The sequence below is a fragment of the Somniosus microcephalus genome, chromosome 1 (genome assembly GCF_052327205.1).
Source record: "Somniosus microcephalus isolate GS21.2 chromosome 1, FLI_Smic_1.0, whole genome shotgun sequence".
Taxonomy (NCBI): Eukaryota; Metazoa; Chordata; class Chondrichthyes; order Squaliformes; family Somniosidae; genus Somniosus; species Somniosus microcephalus.
Window position 1 is genome coordinate 394,463,920 of NC_140987.1, and position 20,646 is coordinate 394,484,565.

Here is a 20,646-nt window from a genome sequence, read left to right on the forward strand (position 1 = left end):
TTGCCAGTGACGCCCTGATCCCATAAACGAATAAAAAAAATCAAGAATTCACTGATGGCACAAAAGCCCTGTGAAAGCATAGGCAAATGCGCAGACACACACACCCCTCCCATAAACTTTTTTTTTTTTTTTTATAAAGTGTGAGACTACACGTTCCACCAATAACACCAAGAACTCAGTATCGCATTTAAAAGCTGAAAGTCCTTCAACAAAACAGAGTGCGACAGCTTCGTGTTTGTTATGGTTGTTGGCTTTGTCGTGTTCCAAGTTCCATTCTTATTAAGTAAAGATTACATCAGTTGGCAGTCAGGGCGCTGCCTTTTTACCATAGCTGTACAACAGGTACAGCAGTTAAAAATAGAACAGTCATGTCAACTGGACAGCCATGGTAGATCTTATTTACATAAGTGCACCTTGTTTATGCCCAGTTTCCCACCCAATGAGCCCTGATCGCAATCAGGTTGCAGAAAAGTGTGAGGCTGCACAAGAAGGTGCTTCTCATAAGAGGAGAGTCAAAATATGGGACAATTTGCCTCTTTTGGATGCTTTATGGCCTCTCCAACTCACTGCTGATAAAGCCAGCACAGCAAGGTTGGTTGACTCATTAGGGGAATTAACTTGCAACAAAAATGGGACACATTAAAATGGGCATTTAACTTAGACATGTCCTACCTCAGATAAAGAGGGCTGCAACTGGTTGGATCTTGTAGAGGGATGAGGTTCTTCCAGGTGACCGTTATCTGGATGGAAATACTGATAATGTAGTGTTGGACCTGGGTCAGAGTGTTGCACCTGCTGTACATGAGAGACGCAATGCTCTTTCAAAGTGCTTGATTTATTTGGTTTGAGTGGCTCTAAATTTTCACATTTACATTCCTGTTCACGTAGCTCCTCTCCTTGTCTGTGGTGTATTGCTTGCTCCAAATCTCTAGATGAACAAGCAGAATATTGCCCAGAGTGTTGACTGACTCGATCTGTAGAGTGTTGGAAGATTTCTTCTGCAGATTTCCTCAGATGATCACTTGGAAGGGCATGTAACTTACTGCAAAAGCTCTGGCCTTTAGATTTTCCGATGGTACTTGATTTACTCTGAAGTCCTACAAAATTGCAAGAATCAGACCCCGAGAAACATTTACTGGTCTCTTCAAAGAATTTTCTCCTCTCTGCAAAGGACACCAGTGGGGAGGTATCTGGTTCCTGTAGCTCTGCTGTTGCACAAGGTTTCATCTCATCAGACTCACCTTCCTTTATCACCTTACTTGGAGATTCCAGCTTATCCTCTGGTGTCCTTCTCCATTGGCCAGTTCCACAGGCTTCCTGAGCAGGCTTCTGCTCATCAAAGTTCTGGGATAATGAACCAGTTCCTGTTTTGCATCTGTCTGGTGAAACATGAGAGTTGCCAGCCACTGGATATAAATTCATACTTCCTGGTTTATGATCCTTTGCCATGCAGTCCAGGGTTTTATTGGGATCTGTGGTCTGTGTTTTTGTGCCTGTAGTTTCTTCTGCTGGGCCACTGACATCAGGCTCACCAGTAATGCAAGTATAGAAACTGGACGGCTTCTCTCTGGAGTCACCCATTTCTTCTGAAGCTTCTTCCATTTGTAGCAGCACAGCTGCACTCTTGTTCTTCTGCAGCTGAGCTTTCTTTATTTGTATCTCATTACGTAAATTTGTGGCAAAGCGGTCACTTTTGCGCCGCATTCTGGCTACTCTAGAACCTGATACCCGAGCATTTCTGCCAGTTTCATTCTTGGCCTCTTCCAAATCTGTCTCGGCTTCCAAAGTCTGGCCACTTGAGGACGTGCTTCCAATCTCACTCATTTGAACTGGTGGTATTGAAGGCACCTGTATGCTTTGCTGTTGGGCTGTAATTTCAACAGATGCTCTTCTGCAACTTGTACTATTACTAGGCTCGCCTTTGCAAGAGGAAGAATGGAGCTGACTATCTAAACAGTGACCACAGGTGGCTACTTCAATTTCTTCTCGTTTCCCCTTCAGTATAGATTCAGAACTCAAGGAGTTCTCTTTCATCTGCTTTTCAAATGAAGAATCAATTTTGTTTAAAGCTTTATGAGGATGTCCTATGTTGGACTGATATCCCTGCTGAGGTATTGACACACTGTTGGCCCATTCATGACTTTCCTGATCATACTGTAATCCCAAACCATTTTTGCCACAGTCTGAAATCGTTAGTGAATGCAAATGGGCTGACAACAACTTCTCAGGTGCACTGTGTCTATGCAAATTCAAAGGCAATCTTTCATTCTGCTCCACTCGATTCAGGCTCAGGTATTGACTGGCAACAAACGATGGATCAATCAAATTGCATAAATCCAACTGCCCCGTCAAATATTGACTGGATTTTCTAGGGAATGTTGTATTTTCATGTGAAATAATATCTTCACTGTGCCTGTGAGAATGACAATAATGCCTTGGTTGTTGTCTTAATAAGCAGCAACACTCTACTGGACAATGGCTGGATGCTAGGTTACTAGAGTGCAGGGCAGTGCCTGTGGAGCATTTAGGAATACAGGTATAATATTCTCCCTCAGAATCTTTGTCTCTCGTAGATAACAAGGTTTCAGAAGTCCACCTTCCGGGACGAAGCAACAGGTTTGTCGCTGTAAATGCCTCAGTATTAGTCACGCACAGAGATGCAGAGCGAGCTTTAGTTGCCACAAAACTTTCCCTGCGAACAGGTAGTGGGGGAGGGGCTGATTTGGTAGAACTTGCAGCGCTTTCTTCATGTACGTGGGATGGAAGCATGTTGTCACTTTCAGATGACCCCTTCCCACAGTGTGAACAAAGCTGTTCTTCAGCTGGCCGTTCCCCACCTTCACTTCCACTTTGAAGGTACTGGGCGTCTCCATACCTGGTTGGCAGCCATGGCCCTAAGCCATGTAGTATGCTGTCCATGGAGGCTGACTCATCAGTCTTCACCGACGATGACAGAGTGTAGTCAGAGGTGTTAGAGCTTGCAGAAAATGAGCTGTAGGCAGAGTCTCTTTTGTTAGGATATGTGCTTTGGTCACAGATTTGACTGGGTTGGTCAAGGCTGTCCATACTTCCAAATGAGCTCCTCTGATCTGAGCTACGATGGAGAGCTAGTTGATCCCACTGCATAGGAAAGTCACTGGAAGACACAACAGAATGTAAATAAATGTTAAAATACCACGGAAATCTGATTTTTTTCCTGCAACATGTGTGAACAAGCAATTTGTAACTGCCTCATTTTGGGTGCCTGTACTACTATTTTCTGCTATATGGCTACAAATGGTCTAGCTTATAATGTACTGTAAACAAGTTCCTTGCTGAGGGTAATATTACATACAAAAGGTCGGTGGGACATTGGGTTTGTATTTGTCATTGTATTTGTCATGGTGATCTCTGGAACTCATTTTGATCACCTTTGGGGGCCAGAGAAGGCGTTCTCAGATTTTTTTCCCCTTTAATATAATGTGCCAAGACCCTTCCGCCGTGCAATAGCCAGAAATCCCAAAATGTGACCCAAGGACTGAATCGTTATGCCACAGTGTATTATTCTGCTGCTCAGCGAGAGCGGTGTTCAACCTGGCCTGTGCCTTTACGAAAGCAAAATTTTGTACATGCCGAACTAAATTAGAGGCTAATTGTAGGTAAGGGTATTACGGTTACAGAACCAAGGCAGGTAGATGAAGTTCAGATATAGATCAGATATGATCTAATTGAATGGTGGAACAGATTAGAGGGGCTGAATGGCCTACTCCTGTTCCTACATGCCAAGCTAAATTAGAGGCTAATTACTATAACTGAGGGAAGATTGGATCAGAGAAAAAACAAAATCAGAGAAGAAAACCCAGAAAGAGAAATAAAAAAGAACACTGGGAAAATTAGAAAGGATGAGCAAGAGAGTGAGCGAGAAAGAGAACTCTCTCTTAAATATAAGGTAGTCACTAATAAATCCAAAAAGGAATTCAGGAGAAACTTCGTTACCCAGAAAGTGGTTAGAATGTGGAACTCACTACCAGGTGGAGTAGTTGAGGCGAATAGCATAGATGCATTTTAGGGGAGGCTAGATAAACACACGAGGGAGAAAGGAATAGAAGGTTGTGCTGATAGGGGTAGATGTAGTAAGGTGGGAGGAGGCTCATGTGGAGCATAAACACTAGCACAGACTAGTTGGGCCGAATGGCCTGTTTCTGTGCTGTAAATTCTATGTAATTTGGCCTAGGGATTAAAAATGTTTTTTCGTCTCTTCCAGGAAATCACATGTGGGAGGGTACACTGGGAGTCACGATGCATAGTTCCATCATGACTGTTTGAAACAAGCTTGATGGACCAGCTGGTCTTTTCCTATCTGTCTTTTTGCATGTTTATATGTTTGTAAATCCACTGTTGTGGAAGACGAGAGAGATCGGTTGCCAGTTACAAAAGAAATAGTGCGGAGGAGGAGACCTAGAATAAAGTCTTTTTATACACCTCACCACAAAGGATGCAAATATCTTAAAGGAACTGGGTCTCAAGGTATTTTCCCTCCACAGGACAACAATAGTATCTTGGAGTTAAATAATGAAACCCAACATATATTGTTTTAAAAACAGCATGAAAAAAGTTTAATGCTTAATGGGAGAGGGGTTTAATGAAGTTTAGAAGTCAGCTGACAATAGCCTCATTCAGCATGCCATCAACATGCATTCCAACAAAATATTTTTTCAGCCTGACGTTGCACGTGACAGGGCCCCAATGTAATTAAGACAAATACAATGATTCCTGTCAGATCAGCAGTAATGACAAACAGCAGCAAGCTATAAACATCCAAACAAAAGAACAAAATGCAGGAGAGTCATGCTGAATAGTCAGCACTCCTAATGTTTACCCCATTTTCTCTCCTCCTCTCCCGTAGGGGATGTCTCATGTTAGGGTTTGATTCTATGAGCACCGGCTACCCACTGGTACCTCACCCAAGTGACCATTCTTCATGCGAGTGGAGGGCATCACAGTCAAATTTAATCCAATCCTACACCAATGTCCACACGGGCACATTCCAGCAAGGATCACTGAGAATCAATCAGGGGCAGAAATCCTGATCGACTTTCCCTTCCCTAGCCCAGGGGCACTGAAGCTATTTGTAGTCCCGCAATTATCATGCTAGCTTAGATTAACTGACTCAGACCAGGATTTGAGCTGGAGACTTTCTTGTTTGTATGGCTCAGTACCACACTTTGTTGTGTATTTACCAACTGAGCCTTTTGGGCAAGCTGAACTATTTTCTTTCACACACTTCATTCCTATCTCATCAGCAATGCTAGCTGCTACTTACAGTAACAGTCCAGAGACTCACCTGGAGTCATATCCTGAGTGCCACGACAGACTGAGGGACCCTGATGAATAGTGCATCCTAGTGGCCTCAGGCTGTGCCTCCGATAACTTGGCCAGGTGCCATGTGTACGGTCTTATCCCTGGACCATTCCTCCTGAAAGAAAAAAACACACAAATGTGAGCTATAGATGCACAGTAATGAAACACTTAATTTTGTCTGGTAATTGGTCACTTATCTCATTGCTGTTTGTAGGCCTTATCTGCATACAAAACAGTAACTACACCTCAAAAATACTTAAATTATCTGTGAAGCACTTTGGGATGTCCTGAAGACATGAAAGGTATTATACAAATGTAATTCATTTTGTTTTTCTTTACAAGAGGAGCCGACTAAGGGCAGCATGCGACAAATGCTGGGAAATGCAAAACAGGCGGGTATTTTGATAGGACTGATGCACCTTAAAGCTACATTCAAAGTTTATTTCAATTTGGGTGCTATTTGGTCTATTGCAATTTCCACAGCTTCCCCAAGTTTCCCTCTTCTTTCTTGAAAGTGGCGATTCTCACTGTGGTACAGTTCCACAGGCACTGGCCGCACTCCACTACCTCGCCCAGATGCCATTCTTCACCGGCGAGCGTCTAGCGTGAATGTTAGTGGGCTTTTTTAGCATGGGAAGCAACTCCCATCACTAGTGGTCACCATCAACAATGGTCACTAGACAGTGGTCAGAAGAGGGAACCCAGCTGATTTTTCCCCTCCCTCACCCATGGAGCCTTAGGTTAATTGTAGGACACAACTGTCACCCTGGTGAGATCCGCTAATTCTTCAACCCGAGGAACTTGGTGATCTGCGTAGCTCAGTACCGCATCCAGCACTGCCTTTACCCATTGAGTCATCAATGGGGCTCCTGTTCTTACCGTTTCATATCTTTTGTCCTTCAATCCAATTTCTCCTCCTCTCAAAACAAAGAAAATCCCTCTCTGCACTAACCATGCCTGTGCCAGCTAAAAGGGGCACCTTCTTTGAATGAAAAAGTAATTTGTCAAACCCTTTTGTATTTGGAAGCACAGAAGGCAGTGTTGGAAACCAACAAAAATGCAAAACTGTCCCACTCACATATAGCACCACCCTGAGAAAAATGGTGCACAAATCTGCTCTCTCCCCCAACAAAAAAAAGCTTACAACATATTTTATTCATAAAGATGATAACCTTTTAACAAGTCCTGACTGTTTCTTCAGCAAAGCACTCAAGCTCTGTATTGCTCAAAGAAACACCAACTCGCATCTCAGTCAGTCACCAAGTCTCCTCAATTGGCAAGAATTAGTACACCAGATCCATTTCCCTTCAGAGCAGTTTGTTAGCCTGGTTAGATACAGTTCAGACTGAAGAGTCCAGGCTGACAGCTGCAGTTGGAAGCAAGGCCAACACCTGCCCCACAACAGAAGTTCAGCAATTAGAAGCAGTTCCTGTGCCAGTTGTCAAGTCAAAAGACTTCAATAAATAATTCAGCATGCTTCCAGAAAATATGCAAAGGTTCTACAATGCAAAATAAAGAGACTAGCACAATGTAGAAGCTGTGCCACCTAGCACTCAAACTTTCCGACATGATTCCACAGGGTCGTTGTTTACAGGATCACAGAACAGGGTTCGGAGTTGCCAGTCACAAAACCTTGCACTTTCCACCATTAGTAGACCCATTTAAAGTGAATGTATCGCCATCAGATCCACGATTAAAAAATGGAGGTTTGGCCACATAGCTACAGAAGAACCATAACAAACAAAAGACAATGGAGCTTGAATTACTGAGTCTGACTGTGTAAGGGAGATACAGTCAGTAACACAGGTGCTGGCTGCAAGGAGTTACTGAGCTGGATAGTGCTCAGGCCATAAAAGGTGTCAATCATTTACAGTGAGAATCACTCATCTTTAAAAATGTCACATTTTGATGTACATTACTCTGAAAAATAAACACTTTGATATGTTTAAAGAGTTTGCAATCAGTCTCACTTTTTTTTTGATTATAATTCTCACTGGTAACATTTCCTCAAAGTTCAGAGCTCGTAATATGAAGGAGCTGAATTAACATCAGTACAGGTGCATTCAGTATAACATGGTGCTGATAGTGCAAGGGAGCTGGATTGTGCATAGAGAATTTCTAGTTACACAGGACAGCCTCTTGCCCATTTTTTGGCTGTAAGTCAGGAGCCAGTCTCCCCAAGCGCACTGTTGAACTCTGCAAGTAACAACCAGTTCTCTGCTTTTACTTCACAGAAACTACTCCCTTAGTCTGCTGTAAGAGTCACAAAACCTCATTTTCATGGGTCTACAATCCAGTCAGTTCAGAGAGTCTCAGCTCCTTCACACTATTGGAATGCACCCCATTGAGGGAGAGCAGGATGTTTGCCTCTGCCTACACTCCCTAAGTGGAAGCACAACTAGAGTCAACACAGAAGCCAATCTTCAGCCAATTCGATTCACTCCACGTGATATCAAGAAACGGCTGAATACAGCAAAGGCTGTGGGCCCCGACAACATCACGGCTGTCATGCTGAAGACTTGTGCTCCAGAACTAGCCGCGCCTCCAGAAAAGCTGTTCCAGTACAGCTACAACACTGGCAACTATCCAACAATGTGGAAAACTGCCCAGGTATGTCCTGTCCACAAAAAGCAGGACAAATCCAATCTGGCCAATTACCGCCCCATCAGTCTACTCTCAATCATCAGCAAAATGATGGAAGGTGTCATCGACAGTGCTATCAAGCAGCACTTACTCATCAATAACCTGCTCACTGATGCCCAGTTTGGGTTTCCGCCAGGACCACTCGGCTCCCGACCTCATTACAGCCTTGGTCCAAACATGGATAGAGGAGCTAAATTCCAGAGGTGAGCTAAGAGTTACTGCCCTTGGCATCAAGGCAGCATTTGACCGAGTGTGGCATCAAGGAGCCCTAGTAAAACTGAAGTCAATGGGAATCGGGGGGAAAACTCTCCACTGGCTGGAGTCATACCTAGCACAAAGGAAGATGGTTGTGGTGGTTGGAGGTCAATCATCACAGCCCCTGGACATCGCTGCAGGAGTTCCTCAGGGCAGTGTCCTAGGCCCAACCATCTTCAGCTGCTCATCAATGACCTTCCCTCCATCATAAGGTCACAAGTAGGGATGTTCGCTGATAACTGCACAGTGTTCAGTGCCATTCACAACTTCTGAGATAATGAAGCAGTCCATGCTCACATGCAGCAAGACCTGGACAACATTCAGGCTTGGGCTGATAAGTGGCAGGTAACATTTGCGCCACAGAAGTGCCAGGCAATGACTATCTCCCAACAAGTGAGCGTCTAACCACCGCCCCTTGACATTCAACGGCATTACCATCGCCAAATCCCCCATCAATATCCTGGGGGGTCACCATTGACCAGAAACTTAACTGGACCAGCCACATAAATACTGTGGCAACAAGAGCAGGTCAGAGGCTGGCTATTCTGCAGCAAGTGTCTTCCCTCCTGATTCCCCAAAGCCTTTCCACCATTTACAAGGCACAAGTCAGGAGTGTGATGGAATACTCTCCACTTGCCTGGATGAGTGCAGCTCCAACAACACTCAAGAAGCTCAACACCATCCAGGACCAAGCAGCCCGCTTGATTGGCACCCCATCCACCACCTTAAACATTCACTCCCTCCACCACTGGCGTACCGTGGCTGCCGTGTGTACCATCTACAAGATGCATTGCAGCAACTTGTCAAGGCTTCTTTGGCAGCACCTCCCAAACCCACGACCTCCACCACTTAGAAGGACAAGGGCAGCAGGCCCATGGGAACACCACAACCCCCAAGTTCCCCTCCAAGTCACACACTATCCTGACTTGGAAGTATATCGCCGTTCCTTCGTCGTGTCTGGGTCAAAATCCTGGAACTCCCTCCCTAACAGCACTGTGGGAGTACCTTCACCACATGGACTGCAGCGGTTCAAGGTGGCGGCTCATCACCACCTTCTCAAAGGCAACTAGGGATGGGCAATAAATGCTGGCCTTGCCAGCGACGCCCATATCCCATGAACAAATAAAAGAAAAAGTGACACAGGGAGCTGGGTGAGTGTGGTTACTGAGACCGATAGTGTGAGAGAGCTGAAGTAACATCAGTAGATATACACAGTCAGCAACACATCTCTAACTTTTTGCGGTTCTGATAAAAGGTCATCGACCTGAAACGTTAACTCTGTTTCTCCCTCCACAGATGCTGCCTGACCTGCTGAGTATTTCCAGCCTTTTCTGTTTTTATTTCAGTAACACAGGGTGTCGGCTGAAAAGAATTAGGAAAGTATTTTTATATTTGGCACTTCTCTAGGTGAGATTGTAGGAGAATATTGCCCATGTGCCAGCGCATTTACTTCGCTAAAATTTACTTTCTTATCCAGACACCAGAATAACAGAGCTACATTTTCATGGGCAACAATTCTGCAGTTAGCCTAAGGAAGCTGGTTTAAGAATCTAAATGTGGGGAGTTAATGAATGAATATGACTCTCCCGCAACCTGAACTACAGAAGTGCCAAATATAAAAGTGTGAGAGGGCTATATTATCAGTAGCATTGGTTATACTGGAGATGTTACATACAGGAATCATTTCAGGCAGATTTCCCCCATGCAATCGTCAGTACTCATTTAAAACAGTAAAAAAAGAAAATTAGTTATAATTCGCTACAGTGGCTTGGTTTTTAAAAAGAGGTCCTGAAAGCAAAACCCCCTCTTTAAGGTGGGGGAGGGATTGCATGTGTTTGGAAGTTCTATGTGAATGCGAGGCTTAAGAAAACAGTTTTCTGGCCTCTTTCAAATTTTAAACACAGGATATTTCAACTGCCCAACTCTGAAACTATTTCCTGCAATTCTCCTGTCCATAAAAAGAAGAAACACATTGTTATTTTTGTGATCAACATTGAAATAGCAGCATAACATGAATTCTTAAACTCCCTCGGGGAGTGTGCACAGAAATGTTTGCCATACAGTTTACATTTTGAACAGAGAAGACAGATTTTGTTGATTTAATCAGTGCTACTTGACAAACGTTTAACTTTTATGAAAAACCTGATTTCTTCCTATTCCCAAGAGTATCCAATTTTTTTTTCCTGGCAATTTTCTCCTCTTCTCCTGAAAGGTATTGACTTCTTCCTGATATATGGTTTCATGGGCACCAGTTGCTCTTTGGTAACTTGTCCATGTGGTCATTGTTCACTGAGCCTGGGAGGGCAGCTACAATTTAGTCTCAGTGCCACTGGGCTTGGTAGGTGGATAAAATCAGCCAAGATTTGAACTGCTGACCACTGTGCATGAACAGCTGCTGAGAGATGCATGTATACGAATGCTGAATGTGATGCTCTGTCTTATTGGAGTATTCTCTGGACACATTGGGCTCACAAATCAAGAGAAGCAACTCGGGTCAGGTGTCTTCAGGCCGTCAGCATCCATGGAACCAGACCAGAGTGCTGGTCAGCACCTTCAGGAGCGGAAGAGAGAAAGAAACAAACGGCTACAAAGTCGTCTCGGGTCAATACATTTCCCAGTAATTAGTTACATGTCTGGGAGCAGATCATTGTCCGACTCTCCTGTGCAAGAATGGGGTGCAAGAGAAGAGAATTAAATAAGGAGAAAATCCAAATTTAAAAGGCTCCAGCCAGTAAATTATTCCTCATTGTGACATTAATTCATACATGGCAATCTAGATAACTGACCCACAGCCCCAAAAGACACAACAGACCGATAGTCCGAAATAGAAGCCATATAATTTGTGAAAGTGAGGAATTAGACTGACCTTGCAGTGAGACATGGTCTTGTCATAAGTTGAAAGTATTCCCAACATTCCATTATTCTTAACAGTAGCAATAAAATTCTAAGGACACAAAAGTACAGCTTGCAGCAGTGGTGGATTTAGAAGTTACTACAGGGAAAGTGCTGAAAGCACAAGGTTTCTATGGGTGGGAGGGGGAAAGAGGGCTGCAAGTAGCTCTAAAAATTTTGATCTCGACAATTTATTTAGTTTAGTTTCTGGCATTTTGAAGTTGATTGTAATTCTGCCTTTCAAAGTTACTCCTAGAAGGGTTACAAGTACTTGAAATATGACAATAAATTTAGTTGTAAAGACTTCCAATACAACTTTATAGGGCCAGTAAATCTGAGCCCAGATACATTATGTTAATCTGTGAACTGAAATTTTTCCCAACACCCACCTACAATAATCCCAACCAGCAGGGCAACCCTTCATTCACAAGACAGAACTGGATCACGATCGCATCTGTCCCCATGGCAGTCAAGAAAGAACAGGCATGGGATTACAAGAATCAAGACATTCTGATTTAACTAAACTCTTTATTTGTATGTAGCTTCAGGAGAGATGAGGGCAAGTCAATGGCATTGAAGCAAAATCTGAGAACAGAGTTCTGATGAAAAGGCATGTCCAAACATCAACCTATTTTTTTCTTCTTTTAGGGGATTAACCGCTTGTGTATTTCAAATATTTTCTGACATGAGGCTAGAAATTGCTGATAGTAACAGTGGATGAACGTTTAACAAAAGTGTATGACATTCCTTGGTCTACTTTTCTTCCCCCCATTCATTCTCGGGATGTGGGCGTCGCTGGCAAGGCCGGCATTTATTGCGCATCCCTAGTTGCCCTGAGAAGGTGGTGGTGAGCCGCTTTCTTGAACCACTGATCAGTTTAATACAACTTACTGGCTTTCCAGGCTACTTCAGAGTGCAGTTAAGAGTCAAACACATTGTTGTGGAACTGGAGTCATATGTAGGCTAGACCAGGCAAGGACAGCAGATTTTCTTCTCTAAAAAAGGACATTAGTGAGCCAGTTGGGTCTTCATGACTATCCGATAGATTCATGGTCACTTTTACCGATACCAGTTTTTTTATTTCCAGATTTTACTATTTTAACAGAAAGGTTAACCTACTTAAACTAAATGGGATAGAATAGCAAAATACTGCAGATGCTGGAAATCTGAAATAACAACAGAAAATGCTGGAAATACTCAGCAGGCCAGGCAGCATCCGTGGAGAGAGAAACAGGGTTAACGTTTCAGGTCTGGGACCCTTCATCAGAACTTGAAGGGTCCCAGACCTGAAACGTTAACTCTGTTTCTCTCTCCACGGATGCTGCCTGGCCTGCTGAGTATTTCCAGCATTTTCTGTTGTTATTTTAAACTAAATGGGTTAATACATTCCATTATAATAACAGACAGACGATAGTTATTTTAATAACCATTTGTCAGCTAGTATCAGTTATCACCAACAGTAATTTCTGGGTACACTGCTCTTTTGACCCTGTGAAAAGAGTTTAAGAGTAGTACCGGCTGGAAAATACTGTTCTTATACTGAAAGCAAAAACTACTGCACACTACAACCGTTGAAGAAAAATAAAATGCACAAAAGCATGGTTTGCAGGATCGGTGAGCTGAATATTGTGCTCTCAGGTGGACGTGACTGACAGCCTTCAGTCTAGCGTTTACAATCTTTTATACTCTTATTATTAATGTCACTCCTCACATTTTCCTGTGATTTTTGACGACTCCGATATGAATAGAGTCAGTTCTGCACACTTGGCTGACACATTTGCGCACATCAGTCACTGCATTTAAAAGTAATTCATTGCATATGAAGTGCTTGGATACATTTCTGAAAGATGTGATAGGATACTACATAAATGCAAATGTTTTAGTACCAATATACTAAAGCGAATAAAAAGAAAGCACATTTAAGCCAAAAGACTTTAATATTGTGCAACATTCTTGTGTGATACACTTAATTTATCACTTCAAATTGATCCCGCCATTAACGCCACCACTGATGCACTCGGAACCACAAGTACTTCACCCTACTGTACAGCTCAAAAATGCTTCCTCCAGATACAACCTAAGTTTAATAGTACAAAATGTATAACTGTACTGCTGGATGTTTTCCACAATTCAAGAAAAGGTAGTATAAAAAAATGTCCACCGTTTTACGGACAACCTAATGATAACACTGGATTTAACTTAAATTACTTCAGGCAAATAATTAATCAAAAATGCTTCTTTGTCAACTAACGGCTTAGAATTTTTTTTTAAAACAAGTGTATTAAAAATATTCATTTCAAAAATAAATGCGAGCAACTAAATTTCAGATGACAACTCAAGTGATGCTTCGTGTCGATACCTACACTTCCATTTAACACTCACCACTAGAATTCTCTGGCGTTTGCCCTGCTTTCAGTGGCACTGCAGCAGATTCCCACAAGACTCCAGCCTGCTCCTCGATGTCTGTCCTGTAACTCACTCGCAGTCTGTCAAACCCTACATGCCATTATCTTTTGCACGGTCTCACTGCAGTTTCATGAACTCCGCACCCTAATGGCTACTGTATTCTACTGGTGAGCTTTCCAACAGGAGATGTATGACCCAACAGTAAGAAGTAAAGGAGATAGCTGTTCAGCCGCTGGCCACAGGCAGGAATATTAAAACAGCAAAATAATGCAGGAACAATCGGACTGCGCGACTCTGGTCTTTCGATTTGGACAACATAGGGCAGCAAACGGAAAACTTACAGAACAATCAAGATTTTTTTTTTTTGCAAGCTTGTTACAGCCAATCATTGTGTCCACAACAAAAGAGTTTCCCTCGCTGTTTTTAAATCGAGCTCATTTCACCCTTTCATCACATTCAGTTCCAAATCAGATAATGATTGTTTTACAGCCCCTTTAAAAAAAAAAATTCCTATTATAATACAGGAACCGAGATAGAAACAGCAAGGAAACAATGCCCGGAAAAGATTTTTAAAAAACAGCGTGAAAAGTTTTGTAAACGCAAACCCTTCCTGTCGCCCAGAAAAATGTAAGAAATGAAGAGAGCTGCTGTCATCACAGCCAAAAGGAACTGGGGCTCGAGTTCAATTAGGCTGTGGCCTCAGGCCAACAGTTCGGAGCCTGGATCTGAAGAAATGAACATTAAAAAAAACCTAAAATGCACAAAAACATGGGTTGCCTTCAATCTAGTGTTTGCAATCTTTCATACTCTTACTGATTTATTAATGTCACTCCTTGTGCAGGCTCATTGGCTGATTAGCACAATGTAACAAAAAGGACCTCCACCACGAAGATGTAAGTAAACTGAAAACTGCTTTCCAAGTTGCAGAACGTAGCTAGGGATTACAACTCAAACAGTTCAACTGCCCACATCATACTTGTCAAATCCTAAAATATGGGGATCTCAGTGTAACTCTTTGCATCATCGCTCCAATCTTATACACGATTTTGTTTTCAAACCCTGACAATTCCAATGCTCAAATAAAGCTAGCTGGTGTATTCACAACAGGAAACATCCTCTTATCTCAAAAAGTGTAATACAAGGCAAAAGACGACATGCTAAAACAGTGGTGTTCTGGTGAGGCCACACATTGAGCACTGCCGGATTCAGAGTGCAGAAGAGTAGCAAGGCTGACCCTTGGCGTCAAAGAATTGAGTTAAAAGGAATGACTGGAGAAACTGAGGATCATCAGTTATTTTGTATGTGATTATTCAAAGTCCCTTCTCCCCCCACAACTCCCCCCCCCCCCCCCCTCGCTCCAGAACCCAAAGGTTTGCGTGAAGCATCACTGACTGAGACATTTCAAATATTTCCTAGCTTCAAAGCTTCATGTGCCTGGAACAGTGACAGTTCAAAGCTTTGAGCACCATCATTGATCGTGGTGAGCACCAATGGAACAATCAAATTGCATCAATGGAGAGGTAGAGATCAGGGCCAGTGGGATGTGGAAGGCAACCAGAACAGAAACATTTGAGCTTCACATTTGAACAAACCAAGTTGCAGCCTGTGTGTGGTGCCTCTTTGCTAACCCTGAACAGAGCCTCAAGAAGAAACAAGGGGGAGAATTCAGTTTCCTCACTCTCCCAAGAGTATCAAAATCAAATTAAATATAAACCTAAACCAGAATTCAAACAAAAAAACCATGGAAAATACATTCTTGAACTCTGTCCAACCAGGGGCTTTCCTCAGTATAAGGGCTTAGCAGTTCAGAGAGGCAGCTGCTTGCTACAACTAGAAATCTATTTTGCTAGCTATTTAAACAGAATCCAAATTCCAATAGTCTAAGACAGACATGCATGCCCAGAAAGAATGGACTTGCGTAATTTCCGAGACTTGTTTATGCTGAGCATACTCTTGGTTGTTTTAGCTGGAAAAGCAGGCCAGTCTAAATCACTATCTGAACGTGATCCATCAAATAGCCAGAGAATTGTATGGCACAGTCCAGATGAATAATGATCTTTCACCTCTGGAACCTGGGATCAAATCAAGTCCGGACTAATACGTAGAATGAAAGTCTGCCCCCTTTGCATCTGCAACAGTATTAAGTGAAATTAATTTGAGACCTTCTTAATTCAGTTACCAATAGGTGAAAGTTCACAATTCAAATTGGTACTAAATTTTAGGTGTAATACAGAGATCACAAAAGCTGGCGGCATAACTCAGCAGACCTAAAAAGCTAGGCAATTAACCGCTTTAGCTGCTTTTATATTCCACAACACCCATGTTAGTGGTACTGGCTTCTGGCACACACATCCCACACAGTTGGCTGTACCTTAAACATAAACTTAGCAAATTCCAGCAAGTTTATATTTGGGTTGCAGCCAGCTGCGCATTATCAGCACAGTGGGAGTCATGGAGCCACTAGCACAGGTCTTAGTGAAATATAAAAGCAGCTTAAATTCACTTAACAATCTCCTGACTTGCTAGAGATGCATCACCAACTTTGTGGTAAGCTCAGATAAGGGGGGGATGAAGATTCCCATGGCCCAAATATTTGCATTCTGCAGGGTTCAAACTCAAATTTGAAAAGGTCACTATCAGAAAAAACTGGGATAAGGATTACAAAATCAGAGATCAGGCAACAGCTAGTCAGACACACACAACCTCTCACCTCCCATTCAGACATCCGGAAATCAAGATATGCATGGTTCCCCCATTCATGCTGTCAGGGCCCAGAAGCAGGCTACATACATGCCAATCTTCCATAGATCATGTACACAGTAAGGACTTTGTACCCAGTGTCCATTTGTTCATGTTTGTTGGTAAAACAAATTCAGCAAGCATTTAAAACATTACATGTCGGATACAGTAGTGTAATGGTTATGATAGTGGAGATCCGAAGTTCAAATCCCACCATGCCAAGTTGTGCAATTGAATTGACTAAATTTGGTCATTAGCACCAGACAAATTACCATGAAAAAACCCAGCTCGTGCTTTGATTGCTTTCATGTTGAACACCACTTGGAGGAAGCACCAAGAAAAGAATATACTCTGGGTATATTAAATTTGTTAACAATAACCACAGGGACGGAATTGGAAACCAGTAAGCAGTTTGTTTCCTTCTCTTTTTATGTTCGCTCTCGGTGTCTCTAAAAGACAATACACCAGCCAATGCTTGTAGTGGGCTAATCGCGTCAACACCAATGCATCCGCAATAAGCGGTGGGGACTGTATAAACTTAGTGAAGCTACAACACAGGACTACCGACATGCTAAACATCAAAAGCAGATAGCTATATAAAGAACTAAGCAATTCCATAACCAGATCAGATCTAAACCCACCATATAGAATTTACAGCACAGTAACAGGCCAGTTAAGAATGATGGTAAGCAATCAAGAAACTAACAAGAGGAGGAGGCTTTGTGAACATTCCCATCCTTAATCATGGTGAAATCCAGCACACAAGTGCAGGAGACAATGGTGAACTTCAGTCTCTTCAGTCGAAAGTGCCAAGTGGATGATCGTACTTGTCAGTATCCAACCAAATTGGTTCACTCCACGTGACACCAAAGTGGCTGAGTGCATTTTGACACAATGAGGGCTACAAACCCAGACATTGGCCGGGATTTTGCAGTCAGTGGCGAAGGGACAGTGCTTGCCACTGACCTCGAAAAAAGCTGCCCACAAAAATTTAGCGGGCTCTAGGATTTCCTCTATTACGACATGACTTCGAATTTGGTGGTATCTATAGGAGATTTGTGGCGTCCAGCAACAGTGCAGGCATCAGGCAGGCTGATCAGCCAATCAGATTGAGGAATTCTCACAGACAGCAAAGCAGGAAGTAAAAAGCAGGGATTATAATTCACATTTAATCGTTGTACAGAAAGCAAAATAAAGATTGGAACATATACATGGGATTAAGGGAGAGGCTAAAATATCAAACTATAAAAATAAAATAAAAATAAATTATGATTTTAAATATCATGCAATTTTTAAATGTTCTTCTGAGGGAATGAGATACCACACTTGTAAAATTAGTTTTTCAGGGCCAGAGGTGTTTTTTCAGCAGTAATTATGACTTAGGATGCTGTTAAAAACTCAGTTTACAGTGAAAATAGTGTGTAAAAAGTTGAAGTTCACATCAAATCACTGATTCTGTGTTGATTGCAACTGCAAAAATTGCAACTGCGCATCCTGTGGAGGAGCAGGGCATCACCGACAGCAACTTCCGGATTTCCACGTTTAACCGCGCATGTGCGGATGCCAGAAGTTGCTATCAGTATTACACAGTAATGACGCCGAGCGCTGACAGTTTCACCGCCATTACAATCGCAAATTTTGAGCCATTATTTCTGCCACATCCTTCCCTTTCCCAAGCCCACCAAGTTTCCGCCAAGATTTCCCCCTGCCACAGACCTGAAATCTAATCTCTAGACTCACCTCATGCCCTTTTCAAGCTTATCTACTCCACGAGACCTGCTTCCTGTGCTCTCGACCCTATTCTCTCCAAACTGCTGACCAATTTCCGCTCCTGGCCAACATGCTACCAAATATTGTCAATGGTTCCTTCTCCTCAGGTACTGTCCGCTCCCTTTCAAATCTGCTGTCATCACCACCCTCCTCAAAACATCCACCCTTGACCCCACCGCCCAATCGCCATCCTCCCAAAGTCCTTAAACATGTTGCTGCCTCCCAAATCCATGCCCATCTTTCCTGCAACTCCATGTTTGATCCTCTCCAATCTGTTTTCCGCCCCTGCCACAGCACTGAAATTCCCTCCATGAACCGCTCTCTACCTGTAAAGCCTTCTTAAAACCAATCTTTTTAACCAAGCATTCAGTTAACCTCTCCTAACCATTCCTGGCTTGATGTTCATTCCTTTATCCCTTTGACTACTTCTTTCTCTTTCTTCACCCCCACCTCCTCTAGGACATTTTCTAAACTGAAGGTACTATATAAATGCACGTTTATTATTAATAAGCAGGTTTGATTTTTCTCACTCTGCTGTTAATCCTGATTATCTGGAAAGTAGTCGGACTAATATCAATACAAAAGCAAAATACTGCAGGTGCTGGAAATCTGAAATAGAAACAGAAAATGCTGGAAATACTCAGCAGGTCAGTCAGATGCTGCCTGGCTGACTACTCGCAAATTCAGCTCTTAGCCAAAAAATGGTGGTTTTGTTTTGTGCCAGCACCATACAGTTTGTGGTATTTATCGTACACTTTTGATACTGAAATTTGGCAGACGTTGGCACAGCACTGGTCATAAATGCAACAGTGTAACCAGAGTAATGAACAATTAAGTTGCTCATGTGTGAAATTAATGGCATTTGCTTTCTATTTATCGACTTACCAAATTCAGCAATTTGATTTAGTAAAGCACGGTATTTTATTGTTTAACTCACGGAGCAAGGTATGCAAGGCACATCGGACTTGTTATCAGGCTAAATTAAATAAAAATCCAGAAAGCTAATCATTTACCAGCCTGTTGCTTTAGGGTAACCTTTTCTTGTAAAAAAGCAATCTAGTACAAGGACAAATTTTTATTCTGTGGCGAGTGCAGTTAGTCTCGTGACCCTGGCAAATGACTCCCGTGACGATGAAGACATGGAACCAATGTAGTACAGTGAGGCTGGTGGTGATAGATAAGCGGGACTGTGTGGGACAGGATACAGGGAGCCGAATTTTAAATGGATCTGCAGCAACAGAGAATGTATGTGGAAAAATAGTGTTGAGTGGGGGAGGGATTGGATGAGATGAAGACGAGGAAAAAGCAGAACAGGGACCAGAATTAGAGGGCAATCAGTGGCACATTGGTTTGCCAATTCACTGACCTTTCCCTCACAATCCAGTGAGCATTGGTTCTGATCAATGCCATAACTAAAATGACAAGGCTACATAGGTGTGAAGATATGACCAATTATTGTAATGTGATGAGCTACTTCTTATAGGTAGTGTTCCTTTAATTAAATAAAATGAGGAAAACAATTGACTAAAATTGTAGTTTTGTCAACTGAATAAAAATTAGAACTAAAATTTATAAGACTAAAACCACTAAACTTTGAGATACAAAGATGAGTCTAAAGTTAATATTTCTAGGACTAAATCATCAGCAGTCCTCAACAGATATTGGAAATCATTTAGAATCAGTCTATTATTTCTCAACACTTCCTGTAGCCTTGAGTGAGGTGCGAAACAACAATCGACACTGATGAAGAGAGGACACAATAAACAGAGTAAGAGGATTCTTAAGAGAGGATGAAGGAACACAACCCTTACAAAAGTGCCAAAATTCCAAGTTTTAAAAAAATGCTTCAAACAATCCTCAGAAGTGTTCATTGTAGAATTAAAGTTAGTTAGAATGTAGAATTAAGTTAATAGCTAGAAAAGAACACTCCTAAATGTAGGAAAGAACCAATCTCCACGCCTCAATGACCTCTGGAACAGTTTGATGTGGTGGAACTCTCGAATTCCCAAAGTAAAAAAAAAAATCAAACCTCAGAAATCAAAAGTTAAATCATATTCCTGGAACTGTTAGTTACATTGAAAGCACTTCTTAAAACAAGCCTTGTAAAAGGGACAAACTGCCTTCTGCAATTTTTTTATTTTTATTCGTTCATGGTCCTTATTGCCCTTGAGAAGGTGGTGGTGAGCTGTCTTCTTGAACCGCTGCAGTCCATGTGTATACTTCTTCGTAGCGGCTTTGGTACAACCGCTTGTTGTAGAGGGCAGTTAAGAGTCAACCACATTGCCGTGGGTCTGGAGTCACATATAGGTCAGACCAGGTAAGGACAGTAGTTTTCCTTCCCCAAAGGACATTAGTGAACCAGATGGGTTTTTACGACAATCAGATAGGGGGAGAAATTGAGTATAGCCCCGTTTGGGGCGCCAGCCTCGCCAGGGCGCTAAAAGTAGCGCCCCGGAAACATTCGCGCCCGCCCACCGGAAATTGAGTGGTTGCGCCCCAAAGGGAAGCGCGGCGCTATTGGAGGCGCCCCGCATCCCTCTTGGAGCGCTGCGACTGAATATCGTGGCGCAACGTGCCGCAGCGCCACATGCTGCGGCACGT

At 42.6% G+C, this 20,646-nt stretch overlaps 1 protein-coding gene and 1 long non-coding RNA gene across 2 annotated transcripts in view; one reads left to right on the forward strand and one right to left on the reverse strand.

Moving 5' to 3' along the window:
* Positions 1-7,292, forward strand: part of LOC147125116 (uncharacterized) — a 64,246-nt gene extending 56,954 nt beyond the window's left edge. The window contains exon 4 of the long non-coding RNA XR_015079585.1: positions 4,244-7,292. This is a non-coding gene — a long non-coding RNA (uncharacterized LOC147125116). The remainder of the gene's footprint in view (positions 1-4,243) is intronic.
* The window catches only part of LOC147125117 (protein Shroom4-like), a 129,341-nt gene that overhangs the window by 33,144 nt on the left and 75,551 nt on the right, over positions 1-20,646 (reverse strand). Inside the window, exons 3-4 of the mRNA XM_085997617.1 lie at positions 5,324-5,455; positions 673-3,136 (exon numbers count right to left, since the gene is read on the reverse strand). Coding sequence (XP_085853743.1) covers positions 673-3,136; positions 5,324-5,455 — 2,596 coding nt within the window. The remainder of the gene's footprint in view (positions 1-672; positions 3,137-5,323; positions 5,456-20,646) is intronic.